The sequence below is a fragment of the Lotus japonicus genome, chromosome 2 (assembly GCF_012489685.1).
Source record: "Lotus japonicus ecotype B-129 chromosome 2, LjGifu_v1.2".
NCBI classification, from domain to species: Eukaryota; Viridiplantae; Streptophyta; class Magnoliopsida; order Fabales; family Fabaceae; genus Lotus; species Lotus japonicus.
Genome location: NC_080042.1, coordinates 81,972,262 through 81,985,596, shown reverse-complemented (window position 1 = coordinate 81,985,596; position 13,335 = coordinate 81,972,262). Strand labels below are relative to the sequence as shown.

The 13,335-nt window shown below is 32.7% G+C and overlaps 1 protein-coding gene across 4 annotated transcripts; it reads left to right on the top strand.

Moving 5' to 3' along the window:
- The first annotated feature begins 6,056 nt into the window (after positions 1–6,056).
- On the top strand, positions 6,057–12,573 carry LOC130740235 (cyclin-dependent kinase F-4-like). Of its 4 annotated transcripts, none has more exons than XM_057592762.1 (20): positions 6,057–6,202; positions 7,124–7,356; positions 7,461–7,512; positions 7,599–7,895; positions 8,149–8,185; positions 8,272–8,350; positions 8,429–8,497; positions 8,592–8,681; positions 8,776–8,914; positions 9,165–9,267; positions 9,354–9,406; positions 9,519–9,585; positions 10,095–10,203; positions 10,371–10,436; positions 10,528–10,596; positions 10,701–10,761; positions 10,842–10,958; positions 11,716–11,747; positions 11,947–12,022; positions 12,114–12,573. In XM_057592762.1, exons 4-20 carry the CDS (start codon positions 7,886–7,888, stop codon positions 12,341–12,343), a joined length of 1,407 nt encoding a protein of 468 aa, XP_057448745.1. In that variant the 5' UTR covers positions 6,057–6,202; positions 7,124–7,356; positions 7,461–7,512; positions 7,599–7,885; the 3' UTR covers positions 12,344–12,573. The 4 variants fall into 4 exon arrangements, with proteins under 4 accessions (XP_057448745.1, XP_057448747.1, XP_057448746.1 ...); XM_057592764.1 differs by having other exon boundaries at positions 7,124–7,384; positions 12,135–12,573; XM_057592763.1 differs by having other exon boundaries at positions 7,124–7,384; positions 12,132–12,573.
- The last annotated feature ends 762 nt before the right edge of the window (positions 12,574–13,335 follow it).

Sequence of the window (13,335 nt, the reverse complement as noted above, 5' to 3'; positions counted from 1 at the left end):
CGTTTTTGAAAAAAAAAGGCAAAAAACTTCCTTTGGGCCCAATCCGTTGCAACCCGCCCGAATAAACCGGCTACCCGCCCAAACCGAACCCGACAAACCCGTTGTTGTCTACGGTCGGTAATGGGCCAGTATATGAGCAAGTCGGTTTTGGTCGGTTGGGCCAAAATGGGCCCGAATCCGACCGAACCCGCCCGATGCTCAGCCCTATATATATGTAAAGGAGACTTGAGCTTTTTTGCATTAAATACATCAAGTAATTCCTACCTCTATATTAAAATACATTAAAAATAAAGAATTTCATTTCCAATAAATATATTAAATAATAAAATTAAAACTGAATAAATTGTAATGTCAAAAAACTATTGAACTACCAACATTAAATAATATATTTATAAACTTATTTATCTTCATTTCCTATACATTTAATTAAAATCTAAAATAAATTTCTATATGTAGTTAAAATATTAATTATTGACCTCAAGTTGAGAAAATAATTAAATTTATATAGAGTAATATATTTTATATAAAATAAATATATAAAATATCATAATTAGTAAATGATTAAATTCTTTTCGTAAAGATATACTTAGAATTTTTTTAATAGTTACATGTGTTGTTTAATATTGACTATAATGTTGTTTTGTTTTATTTTACATACATAAAAAATTTATATAGTATAATTATTTAAGTAATTTAGAATAGTCTTTTATATACATTAAAAGTGTATAGAGTATACACAAGATGATATTTTTATAATAAACTTTTATTAAATAATATCTTTATATGGAAAACTTTATTTATACTTAAAATTAATTAATTTTATTAATGAAAAATTAAGAAAAATAGTTTTAAAATTCAAAAATGCCGCTATAATTTATTAATAAATAATTTATAATTTTTTTAAAATTAACATTATTAAGTATGACGTGTGTGTGTTTTTTAAAGAAATTTATTTAAATATAATTTTTGGATCTATTATATATTAGTAAAAAAATCAACTTAAAAAAGACGCATAACAGAGAAAAAAATTACAGATAAAAAAATTTACTAAATAATATTTTCGACTATTAAAACTATAATTTATTGTAATTATCAAAGTTAAAGTTAATTAATTGCTGATAAAACGTATAAGAAAATGTTCTTATAATTTATTTGGTGATATTAAAACTTAATAATGAATTTAAAATATTTTAAATTCACTTCATAATTTATTGTATGATTAAATATATACATTTCTAAATTGTTAAAATCATTTCAATGCTAATTATTAAATTTGAATAGTATTACTTATTTACACAAAGAAAACTCTAATACTCATTATAAAATGTTTTAACACAATTATTTTATTTTATTATAATTTATAAGTAAAAAATATTTAATATCTATTTCTTATTTTTATTTAAACTATCATAATTTTTATATAATGTTGATAAATATTCTAATTAAAACCAATACCCGTGCAACGCACGGGTTTTATATCTAGTATTCATGTAAATCATGTTTGGCTTTTTTTTTTGATAAGCCATGTAAATCATGTTTGGTGTTATTAAAACAAATGAAAATCCAACCTTTTGTGAAGATTACTTTTTATAATTAACGTGGAAAACAAAAGTGCTAAATGTAAACCACTTTCTTTCTTTCTTTTTTCAATCAACCTAAAAAAAGATTTTATTTTTTTTGTCATGTCTGATTAAAAACTTTTTTTATCAAATCTAATTAATAACTTATAAATCTCTTTATATTTTCTTGATCTTTTTATTCTCACTCTAACAGTAACTGGTAAACGAATGGTCAGTTTGTGCCTTGTGTATGATCATGTCAAAACCTTTTTTTTTAGAATGTCTCAAAAGTCAAAACCCTAGGCTAAAAATCACTTTTGGCCCCTGATGTTTTGAGTTTGTGCAAATTCTGCCTCTACTATATTTTTGTCGATGTTTCTACCCCTCATGTTTTCAAACAGCTACCCCTCTGTCAGTCAAACGTTAAAAAACTAACAGAATGAGTTGATTTGGTTTTTTTTTTAATATTTTTTTTACCTGTCACGTGGAAATTACAAGTGAAATTGAAAAAAAGGGACATGGAAGATTCAAACTCAAGACATGTAAGTAGCAAAACATGCATTTAACCAGTTCAGTTACATATGTAAATTGATATATACATCAAGCAAATTTAATTTATATCATTTCCTTGATCATCTTCAACTTCATATACTCCTCTTCATCTCTCTAATCCATTCGGGAACCTCTCATGAGAAAGTCTGACTGACGGAGGGGTAGACGGTGCACTGTTTGAAAACATGAGGGGTAGAAACATCGACAAAAATAAAGTAGGGACAAAATTTGCACAAACTTAAAATATAGGGCCACAAATGCTTTTTAGCCAAAAACCATGTAATGTAAATTGTGAAAACTCACGAATTCCATATCATGATTAGTCGATTAGATGTCATTGCACGTGCATAACATTTTATAATTGATACATTAAAAATGGAAAGATTTACATGAATGGCAAATATAAAGGATTTTAAAGGGTTAAAGTATTTGTTGATAAGATTTAAAATGATTCAGCCCACAATCCATAGTTTTGAAACTACATTTTAAAAACGGGGGGCGTATCCCACATGTATAAATAAAACCTTCATCTCTCTCATTTCTAAAATAAAAAGCATCGGAGTTTCTACAAGATAAGACATGGTCTATTAGTTTATGCAATGTAATTCAGAAAATGATAAAAACTCAATTGAGATAAAAATCTAGTTATCATAATTATTAATTAAGTTGTTTGATTAACTTTTTAAAGTATGTACTTATCACTATTAGTATTTAGTAATTATAGTGACTTATATTACCACTCTTTTTAAATAACTCTTTCATGTTTCAAAAAATAAATAAAAATAATTCTCTCATTTTAAAAGAGTTAAATCCAAATAACACATAAAAGACAACTTAAAAAAAAACCGTGAAAAAGGTAAGATAAAAAAGATTTACTTATTTATATCTATCTCACGTATATTTAATTAATATCTTTATTTCAATTCTTCATAATGTGCATCGCGTGGATGCAATTAATCTAATTTAAATATATTGAAGAAGTTATCAAAATCCTAAATTTTTTTGAAGGGATGAAAATCCTAAAGTTAAATGTGGTAAAAGTGTTTAGTGATATTTTGACATATTTTTTAAAGATATAATTTGTGACACATGTTAAAATCTTATTGAACAATTAAAAGTTAAAATATTTTTATTTCATATTTACTGGAGAGATTTATAATTTTTTTACATTGGAAAGATAAACATCAATTTTTTCCGATTAATTCCTAGATCTTCTACGCCTTAACTCATATGCTCAGCCGCTTTTATCACTTAAGTTACCGTTTGAGCCGCTCTTATAAAAAAAGAGAAAAAGATGGAAAATTTTTAATATAGATTTGAATTTTTTTTTTGAAAGTAATATAGATTTGAATGTTGAAGGTTTCAAAAAAGAATATGTAGATGTAGGTGAGGTGGATGAAATAGAGGGTATATGAGTGATGACGAGGCTATGACAAAATTATAAGAAGAGAACAAGAGAAGGCGGTGAGGTGACTAAGGGCCTGTTTGGTGGTCAGGATAGGATATGATAGGATGTGATATGTGAACAGGATATCAACAGGATATAATAAGAGCAGGATAGACTCTTATCATATCCTGTGTTTGAGGTGCACATGATAAGGACAGGATATGATAAGGAAAAATGTATCAGATTTATATTTGAATAAAAAATACATTTAAAATTGATCATTCTATTAAATTTAATTTATTTACATTTTCATGAATGAGTCTATATTTTAAAATAAATAAAATTAATTTAAATTTTATTAATTAGCCTATTTTATTGTTTTGAAGATGCCCTATATTTTAAATAAAACTATGCAGTTAACCGATTGGTTTTCACTTAGTTGTGACACGTGATAATTAACAATAAAAGTTAATTAAATTAAGAATATTATTATTTCAAAAGTACTTTATATTTGAATTATAAATTATTATATAAGTAGATAAGTAGTTTTAAATAATAGGAGATGAAAATAAAAAATTAATCTATTACTATTAAAAAAATCAATATTTGTAATCAATGTTTTTCACTTAGTTGTGACACGTGATAAACAATAAAAATTAACTAAATTAAAAATATTATTATTTCAAAAATACTTTATATTTAAATTATTATATAAGTAGATAAATAATTTTTAAATAATAGGAGATGAAATTTTTTTTTTTGAAAGATAGGAGATGAAAATATTGAATTAGTCTATTATTATTAATAAATCAATATTTGTAAGTGAGTAGTCTATTTTACTATTTATGAATAATAATTTTATTTATTTTTTATTTTAGTTAAATTAATATTTTTATATTTATTAATTAATATTATTATAAATTATAAATTATATAATATTAAAATAAATTAATTTGGAGTTAGGATACTGAAAGAAAATAGGCTTAATTGCACTTTTGGTCCCCCAACTTTGGCCTTCCTGTGAAAATCATCCTCAAACTTCAAAATTAGCAAAAAACGTCCCTAACGTTTACACCCGGTTGCAAAATTGGTTTTCCGTCTAACTTCCGTCAAAAATCTAACAGATTGCTGACGTGGTATTATTTAATAATATTTTAATTGAAAAATATTAATAATTTAATTAAGAAATATAATTTTTTATTTTTGGGACTAGTGACGGAGATAATCCGTCACAATTCAACCTCAACCCCCCTACCGCTCCCTCTCATCCAACTCCAACCACAACCTAACATTCATCTTCTTGGTTTGGTGCATAAATGTTTTCTGCAATTCTCCTTCCATTGCAGAATGTTGCTTTCTGCAATCATTAAAAAAAAAAATACAAGAAGTCAAGAACAGAGGAGGATGAAGATAAGCTAGGGCAGGTTCATGAACAGCAGGTAGGTCCTGGGAAAAAAAGACAAGAAATAATTTCCTTCTTACCCAGCTCTCTCTCTCTCTCATCTTCTAACTTTGGGGTCTAGATCCGATTTTTGCTTGTCCCTCACAACACCTAAACCAGAACAGATAAGGATGAAGGAGGCAAGGCAAGCCATCCAAATCCAATCCCATCAACACCACCATCTCCCATCGGACCAGATCTTCCTCTGGGTTTCTTCATCTCAGAATCAGACCATGTTTCTTCATCTGGTTTCTTCTCCATTGTGGCCTCATCCTCCACTACCAAGCCAAGGGGCCGCCGTCACCACCCACTCCATATCCTCCTTCCCGACCTGTATCACGCGTTACCATCATCGTTTCCCTTGATCTGTGCGCCGCCGCCGCCGCCGCCACCTCCTCTAGGTCTGCGTCATCTCTCTCTCTCTCTCTCTCTGTTTCTGGAGCTTCGCAATCACATGCGCCGCCCCTCGCGATCCTTTCTCGGACCACCGCGGTCAGCGCCACTGTTATCGCAGTGGTAAGAGTGGTTGGGGAGGGAGCCAGAGGTGGCGGCGTTCCTCAGATTGGTTCTGGTCTGTTAGGGTTTTGGGAGAGGATGGAGAGAGAGGATTATGGCTTAATATTTTAATTTTTTGGTACATGGCTAAATATTTTAATTAAAGAATATTAATAAATTATTTTTTCAGTTAAAATTAATTTAGAAATGCCATGTCACCATTTTCAGTTAGATTTTGGACGGAAGTTGGACGGAAAACCAATTTTGCAACCGGGTGTAAACGTTAGGGACGTTTTTTGCTAATTTTGAAGTTTGGGGACGATTTTCGCAGGAAGGCCAAAGTTGGGGGACCAAAAGTGCAATTAAGCCAAGAAAATATATAACTGGTATCCTGCTCTATCCTAGCTCCCCCCTCAGGATAACTTTTACACATGATTGACAGGATAGGATAGGAGACATGATAGTGTTATCATATCCTGCTGGCGCAACAAACAACAGATAACAACATGATATGATTATTATCCTGTCCTATCCTATCCTGTCCTGGCTACCAAACGGGCCCGAAGGCATAAATTAGGTTGAGGAAGGTCACATATATATTTTCTCTTATATTATTCTATTTCTTGGCTGTCACGAACCACACCACATAGAGAGAGAAACAAAAAAAGCTAGAGAGAGAAACAAGGGTATCGTTTACGAACAACAAGAAACTCTGGATTCCACCTCTTCCCGTCCTTCGAGACGGTGGTTACGCTGCTTGCTCTTCAGGTTCTCCTCTCTCCCTCCGCTTTTCACTCCAGATCCGATCCGATCGCTTTTCGATTCTTCTGATTTCGTTTTCGCAATCGCTTCCGCTCTGATTTCACGTTTTTTTCTGCTTATCTGATGATTTTCTTGCTTGATTGATGCTCTTACAATTGAATTAAATTGAATTAGGTTTTAGGCGTTGTTTTCTAGATTTCCATGGATTTGTGATATTTTTTGTGCTTTGGTATGAGTTAGAGTTTGGTGATGAGATTCTGTTGTGGTTGTTGTCATACTTGAACAATTTTCAGCTTCTGGAGCTTCATGTGTTGTGGTTTATGCATGATATTTTCATACTAACCGCCGTATATATTAACTTGTGGATTTTATCTGATGAATTGTTTCATAGAGCTGTATGTATGCAAATTGATTGCTGGATTTTTATCTGCTTGTAGGTATATTAATTGTTCTAAGCAATTTTACTTGTTCAGGCTCTTAATTTCGGTTTGATTTTGTGTGATTCCAGTTTTTGTTGAGATTTTTATTATCCTGGTCATATTTCGTGTTTTGGTATGAGTTAGGGTTTGGATATGGATTCTGTTGTGGTGGTTGTCATAGTTGAACGATTTTCAGCTTCTGGAGCTTCATGTGGTGGCTGCTGCGATTGCATGATAATTTCATACTAACTGGCTAGATACTAACATGTGGATTTTATCTGATGAATTGTTACATAGAGCTGCATGTATGCAAATTAATTTCTGTAGTTTTAATTGCTTGTAAGTAAATTAGTTGTTGTAAGCAATTTTTCTTGTTCGCGCTCTTAATTGCTGTTTTGTTGAGATATTTATTCTCCTGGTCATATTTTTATGGGAAGCGGATTGAATGTTTGAAATTTTGGATAAATAATCTTACATTGATCTTGGTCTATGTTTTTTTTGGTTGCAGGCTGGTCTGGGTTTGAATCTAAAAGGTTGTGATTTGTATCTCGAGACATGGAGGGAGTTTGTTTCTCAACAAATGGCTACCAGTTTCTGTTTTTTGCATTCCAAGAAGTGCTTGATTGGCGGTTTTTCATCCTTGGAAATTTCCTTCCGGTTTCCTTTGTTAATTGCACTTAGTGTTCTGTTCCTCGTTAATGATCAGCACAGGGTGCGTGATGCTAGTTTCTTCTGATACAGGTGCTGCATCTTTAGTGCACTTATGCAAGTAAGCGCTTTTTTTTAATTATCTATGCAGAACACTAATTGAAAAACTAGTTCATTGATAAGTGCTCCTTTGACAGTGCATTGCTGACCCAACATTCAGTTATATCCTCTGGTAAATCCTCTTCTGGGGTAAGATATCTATCTTAGAGAACCTCCAACATTATTGTCTATTTCAGTTTGCTAAAATTTAACTCAGCCTATGCGTTCTTCTACAGGGATGAAGTATATCGATTGGTGACTGAATATTGGATTCTGCGTGCATCTTTGAGTGAAGCATTTGCATTGATTCAGTACAGATTGTAGTTATCGTTTCGTGGTTACTCTTGATGGGTATTGTTGCTGACAATACATCCTTTACCTGAAGGTTCTGAAACAAATCTTACAGAAATTAGATGAATTAGATATTATCGTAGTCCTGAAGTCTTGGGTCAAGGTGGTTTTAGCTATTGGTTGATGCTATTGCTTTGATCAATCGGTTTGGTGGGACCTCAGAAGTGTCAGTATGATATCTGGTACTTTTTCATTTCTACCACCTTCGTCCTGCAGCCTTTACAAAGCCGTGGGTCTATTAATGAATAAAGCTGTGCAGCCCTTCCACCAGAAAGTTTCTGCTTCTATGGCCTCTTTTGTCATGACAGAAAATTGATGGTGGATTTTGCTGGAGCAGCTGGAACCTGTTAATATTTTATACACCTCTTGAGCATCATCTACAAGAGATAAATGTCATCTATCTTTTGTGTTTTTGTTTACATTTGTTGAATAAAGAAAGTGCTGCTTTGTATTCCAAGGGCGCAATGGAGAGGTGAATATGAATTTCTTTTTTCCTGAAGAATTTACTATTTCCTACCTTATCTGCTGTTTTTTTTAATGACTTCTTGGAAAATACAGGTACACGATAATTAAGGAAGTTGGTGATGGAACGTTTGGGACTGTCTGGAGAGCTATAAATAAGCAAACTGGTGAAGTTGTAAGTGATCGTTAACATGAAGATGCTCCATTTGGATTTTGGATTCAGATTTTATCCTAACAAGTCATAAAATTACAGGTTGCAATCAAGAAAATGAAGAAGAAATATTACTCTTGGGAGGAGTGTGTAAACCTGAGAGAAGTCAAGGTATTGCATCTTACTGATCTTTCTGAAGCCTTATTTGTTATATATTATTAATTATTATTCTTTTGTATCTAATCTCTATTTTCCTTGCTGGCAGTCATTACGAAAAATGAACCACCCAAATATTGTTAAGCTGAAGGAAGTTATTCGAGAAAGTGACATTCTGTACTTTGTTTTTGAGTATATGGTAGGTAACTGGATGTTTTGGTAGACAAGCGGGCTGAATTGGCTGATTTAAGATCTTAAATACTAATTGCTATGTCAATTTCTGGGTGATGCAGGAATGCAACCTTTACCATCTTATGAAAGATAGGGAAAAGCTGTTCTCTGAAGGTGAAATTAGAAATTGGTGTTTTCAGGTTTTCCAAGGTCTTGCTTACATGCACCAGCGTGGATACTTCCATCGCGACATGAAACCTGGTAATTTTATCTAGTCTTGTAGAGTACGTTGTTCATCATTCGTTTATATCATGTGTATCATGTAATGTATTTGTTGTTAGCATCTTGTTCTCTACTACCAATTCTCTACTTTCTTTTGTCAAAAAGTGATTTTTATGCAATTTGTAGATCTAGCTTGTTTTGATCAAGAACCTGACCGAGGGTTGTTTACGTCTTCATTCCTTAATTGCATAAATTTTACTGTTTTGACCCAAGGTTTGATGCTCTGCAGAAAACTTGCTGGTTACCAAGGATATTATAAAAATTGCCGATTTTGGCCTAGCCCGAGAGATCAGCTCACAACCACCCTACACTGAGTATGTCTCCACACGATGGTATGTGCCCTTGGCTTTTGCAATAGATATATCATGTCTCCGTGTGTTCGATACTCAATAACTAATATGGTGTGGCTTTTGAATAGGTATCGTGCTCCTGAAGTGCTGCTTCAGTCTCATCTATATAACTCCAAAGTTGGTAAGTCTCTGATGTGGAATATTGATGTTGTGTATGATTTGCACTAGTATGTTTTTTGCAGTGATGATGATGAGTACCATAGTATTTATTGATTTTTTTTTCCTTCTTTTAGACATGTGGGCAATGGGTGCTATAATGGCTGAGCTGTTATCTCTCCGTCCTCTGTTCCCAGGAGTCAGGTATTAGCTTCTCTCTTCTGCCCGCACAATTTCCTGTATGATGGTTCTTTTGAAGTGGATTTGTTTTAAGATTATTTTTCTATTTCCCCCCTTCAGATTACATCTCACTTATTTTCATTTGTCCTGATAAGATTTTGAGACAATCAGACTCTGCAAAAGACTTGGCTTTTCTAGAAACTGTTATAGTAGCTTTTCGAAATAATATCTTACAAAGTTACAATAGATGAGAGAGTTCTATTTATAAGTTATAACTGTTATCAAACGCGAAATATCTTCTGCTGTAACATAAAAAGATAACTTTAAATGCAACTTCAAAACATATTTTTAAGTTTATACAAAACGGAGGCAGAAAATATATCTTTATGGGGGAAATAATTGTAAGGCACTTAGTTGAGTTCTGAACAAATGTGGTTTTTTTTTATATGCTTCAAAGTAGAATCCTGCTCTATAGTCCTTTTTAATACCTGGAAGTTGGAAATGAACATGTTCCTTAATTGCAACACATGCAGTGAAGCGGATGAGATTTACAAAATATGTGGTGTGATAGGCAGTCCAACCATTGAATCATGGGCTGATGGACTGAGACTTGCAAGGGCTATTAACTATCAGTTTCCACAGGTTAGTTCAACTTTATTGACAATTTGACATTGGGTCGTGTTATTTTTGGTAGTTAGCTTTTGGGATGCAATTGGCTTAATTAATATGTTGGGTATAACCAAGTGAGACAACATTGGCACTCTACTTAGCCCTTGACAGTTGACACTATATGCCTTTTACTTATACAGCTTGCTGGTGTACATCTTTCTGCATTGATCCCATCTGCAAGTGATGATGCAATTAGCCTAATCACAGTAAGTTTCTTCAGTGTATGGCTTAACAGCTTAGCCCTTTATCACATATCAACTAATAATGCTCAATGCATTTTCTGTGCTATTAATGCAGTCACTTTGCTCCTGGGATCCCTGCAAGAGGCCAACAGCTTCAGAGGCCCTTCAACATCCTTTCTTCCAGGTGATCTTTTAACTTGTTCTTGTTCCTTTTTCTACCTCTTTATTATTCTATAGTCTTTTTATTTTATATGCCGTGTTATTCAGACTTTTTTTTATTTGTTGTAGAGTTGCTTTTACATTCCTCCATCCCTTCGCACCAGAGCAGTAGCGAGAACTCCTCCACCTGGTTTGTGTTGTTTAACTGTTTTGTTAGCTGTAGACAAGCTTCGTGAATAATCATATGGAAGTAATTGTCTTTTTTTTCAGCTGCAACTAGAGGGGCACTGGATCAGCAGGGGGCTAAGAGATACTCCGGTGTTTTGCCTAATTCAAAGCTGACCAATAATTTTTCTTCTCTGAAAGTGCATCCTTCCTTAGTTTCAGGTGATCTAATTGGTTTGATTTTTTTGAGTATGTGGAGAAAATTTTATCATTACAACAAGAACATAATAAAATGTTACTATTTTGCTTAATATTCTGCATAAATTAACTAAACAATTACATTCAATAATTGAAAGATCATATTGTTCAGTTTACGAAAATTAGCTGCTTGACAGTTATTATTATAATTTTTTATTTTACTTTTACTATTTTTGCTTCATTTAGGTTCACGGCCGTGGCTTCCAATAGTAATGAACCTATCAAGTCTTGCGCTATGGAAACCAAAAATATGTCTTACCAATATAATAATTTTACTGCCATATTTATTTATAACCAACAGTTTAAGTCTGTTATTACTTTCGGAATTGTACTTCTCAGATAAAATTTTATTTCTCAAACTCACGTTGATGTCATTAGCACCTAAAAATCTTGTATACATTAACAATGAAGTTGTGGAGGTGCACTTTTGGGTTAGGTTCTTAGATTTGGAATTGACGTTTTAGCTTGTCAACTAATAATTGGAAAGACTGACAGAGCATAGACTAGTTATTTTCTGATTGCGTAGAATTGTTATATGGGATTATAGTTCTAATTCTGGAAGGGCTTCTGATCATAGGAATTGGAATTGATTGGCCCAATTCTAATTTCTAGCACTCTAGTTTCATGCTAATCAATAGATGAGCTTTTCTCCATTGAATTATATCTATAATACCATAATGATTGAGCAGAGTTCTGATCTGCTTGTGAATTAATGTTACAGGTGTCCAACGGAAGCTGGATATGGTAAATCAGGTGAGTTGTTCTTGCCACATCCCTCTTTCTGTCAAGCTTTCTGTTCATGAACCCTTTCTTTTTACCCCTTAACATTAAGAAAAACCAAATTATAATCCTCTTTCTCATAATGGTCGATTATTTTTAGTTTTGGTAAGCTGGTTCTTATCTTGAATTCCTCTATGTCATGCCAACAATTTTCATGGTTATGCTTTTGAAGGATGGAATGAAGAAAGAGAATTCGATGAAGACTTCGATACAGTCAAAATATCGACAGCCAGGGAAGGACAGTCCAAGTAAGATTATACTCTAATGATCGGATAAAACTACTCTCAGATATTTCTTTGAAAGTGTTTTTTTTTAATATGGTCTTGTATTTATGTGAAGTCACTATGGTTGTGTTAGCAGCTTCTATGATCAAAGGGAGGGGGGTTTCCGAGACTACCGAGAGGTTGGCCAATATGTCTGTTGGTACTCGGAGACAGTCCATGGGGCAATCCCGTCCTCCAATGAAGGCTGGAGGAGTCAATTGGATTTCTGAATCTGGAAACTTCATGCTCAGGCCCGCACAACAGATTCCAACTGGAAGAACCTTCACAAGAAAAGTTGCCGGATGAAACCTCAATGTTGTGAATGTCCTTTACAAGTATTAAAATAAATGTCGGTTTTGACATATTCTGATTATGACTCTGCAAGTCTTAAACTGCTCAAACTAGTATTGTTTGGCGTTGTTTGTAATCGTTTCGTACTATCTATTGTATTATTGGGCGTAGATGGCTTTGCTTATACTTATGCTGATGCCTTTCTAGTTATATATATGCGAGCTTGTGATTGAAGGTTTCCCCTACTGTGGTGTGTGGATATTCTGTGTTGATTATGTCCATTTTCTTGCTTGTTGCGTTTGTACCTACTATCTGTCCTCGCACGTGTTGTACGTAGTGATGTTCAATGAAAATAGTTCACTAATCGACTCCTTGACTATAGAGCTGTGATTTTACCATGGCAGAACTGATTTAAAAGTGTAAGTAATATGTAAAATAACAATGGGTTAAACATTTGGGTTTAATGGATATGCACTGTCAGTGTAAAATAGTTTCACAGACATCCAATCAACATTTGCCACGTAGGAAAGAGAGTTACATTTGTTTTTAATTTTAATTAAAATAAAAACATATTTGCTTATTTGGCGGAATTCAATTAGATGTCAGTGTAAAATAGTTTTACACTGACAGTGCATATCCATTAAATTCTAAACATTTTCAAAAATAGCTAAACATGTAAAATGAAATTTACCACAATCAGAGTCCGATAAATGTATAAATTCTAAATTCAACATTCAAGTGTAAACTATTACAATCAAATACGAAATAATAGTGATATGTCTCAAACCACTTAAGACTCCTTGTAGTTGTAGGAATCTCAATTATCGAGACAGAAAAGACCTAAGGTCTTAAGGAAGGAGCCCTTAAGGCATCACTAGTAACGAGCTCTAACAAACCCGAAGGTGGGATAAAACCACTCACTCATTTTAAATATATAATATTAATAATAATATGAACCATCTCTTTTCTATTCTAATTAAAAAAAAATTTTATAGACAAATGTTAGT

Excerpts from the sequence above, each read along its gene's own strand:
- LOC130740235 (XM_057592762.1), top strand. Across the intron at positions 9,407-9,518 it reads TCTATATAACTCCAAAGTTG|ACATGTGGGCAATGGGTGCT; the intron begins GTAAGTCTCTGA and ends TCCTTCTTTTAG. Across the intron at positions 10,437-10,527 it reads ATGCAATTAGCCTAATCACA|TCACTTTGCTCCTGGGATCC; the intron begins GTAAGTTTCTTC and ends CTATTAATGCAG.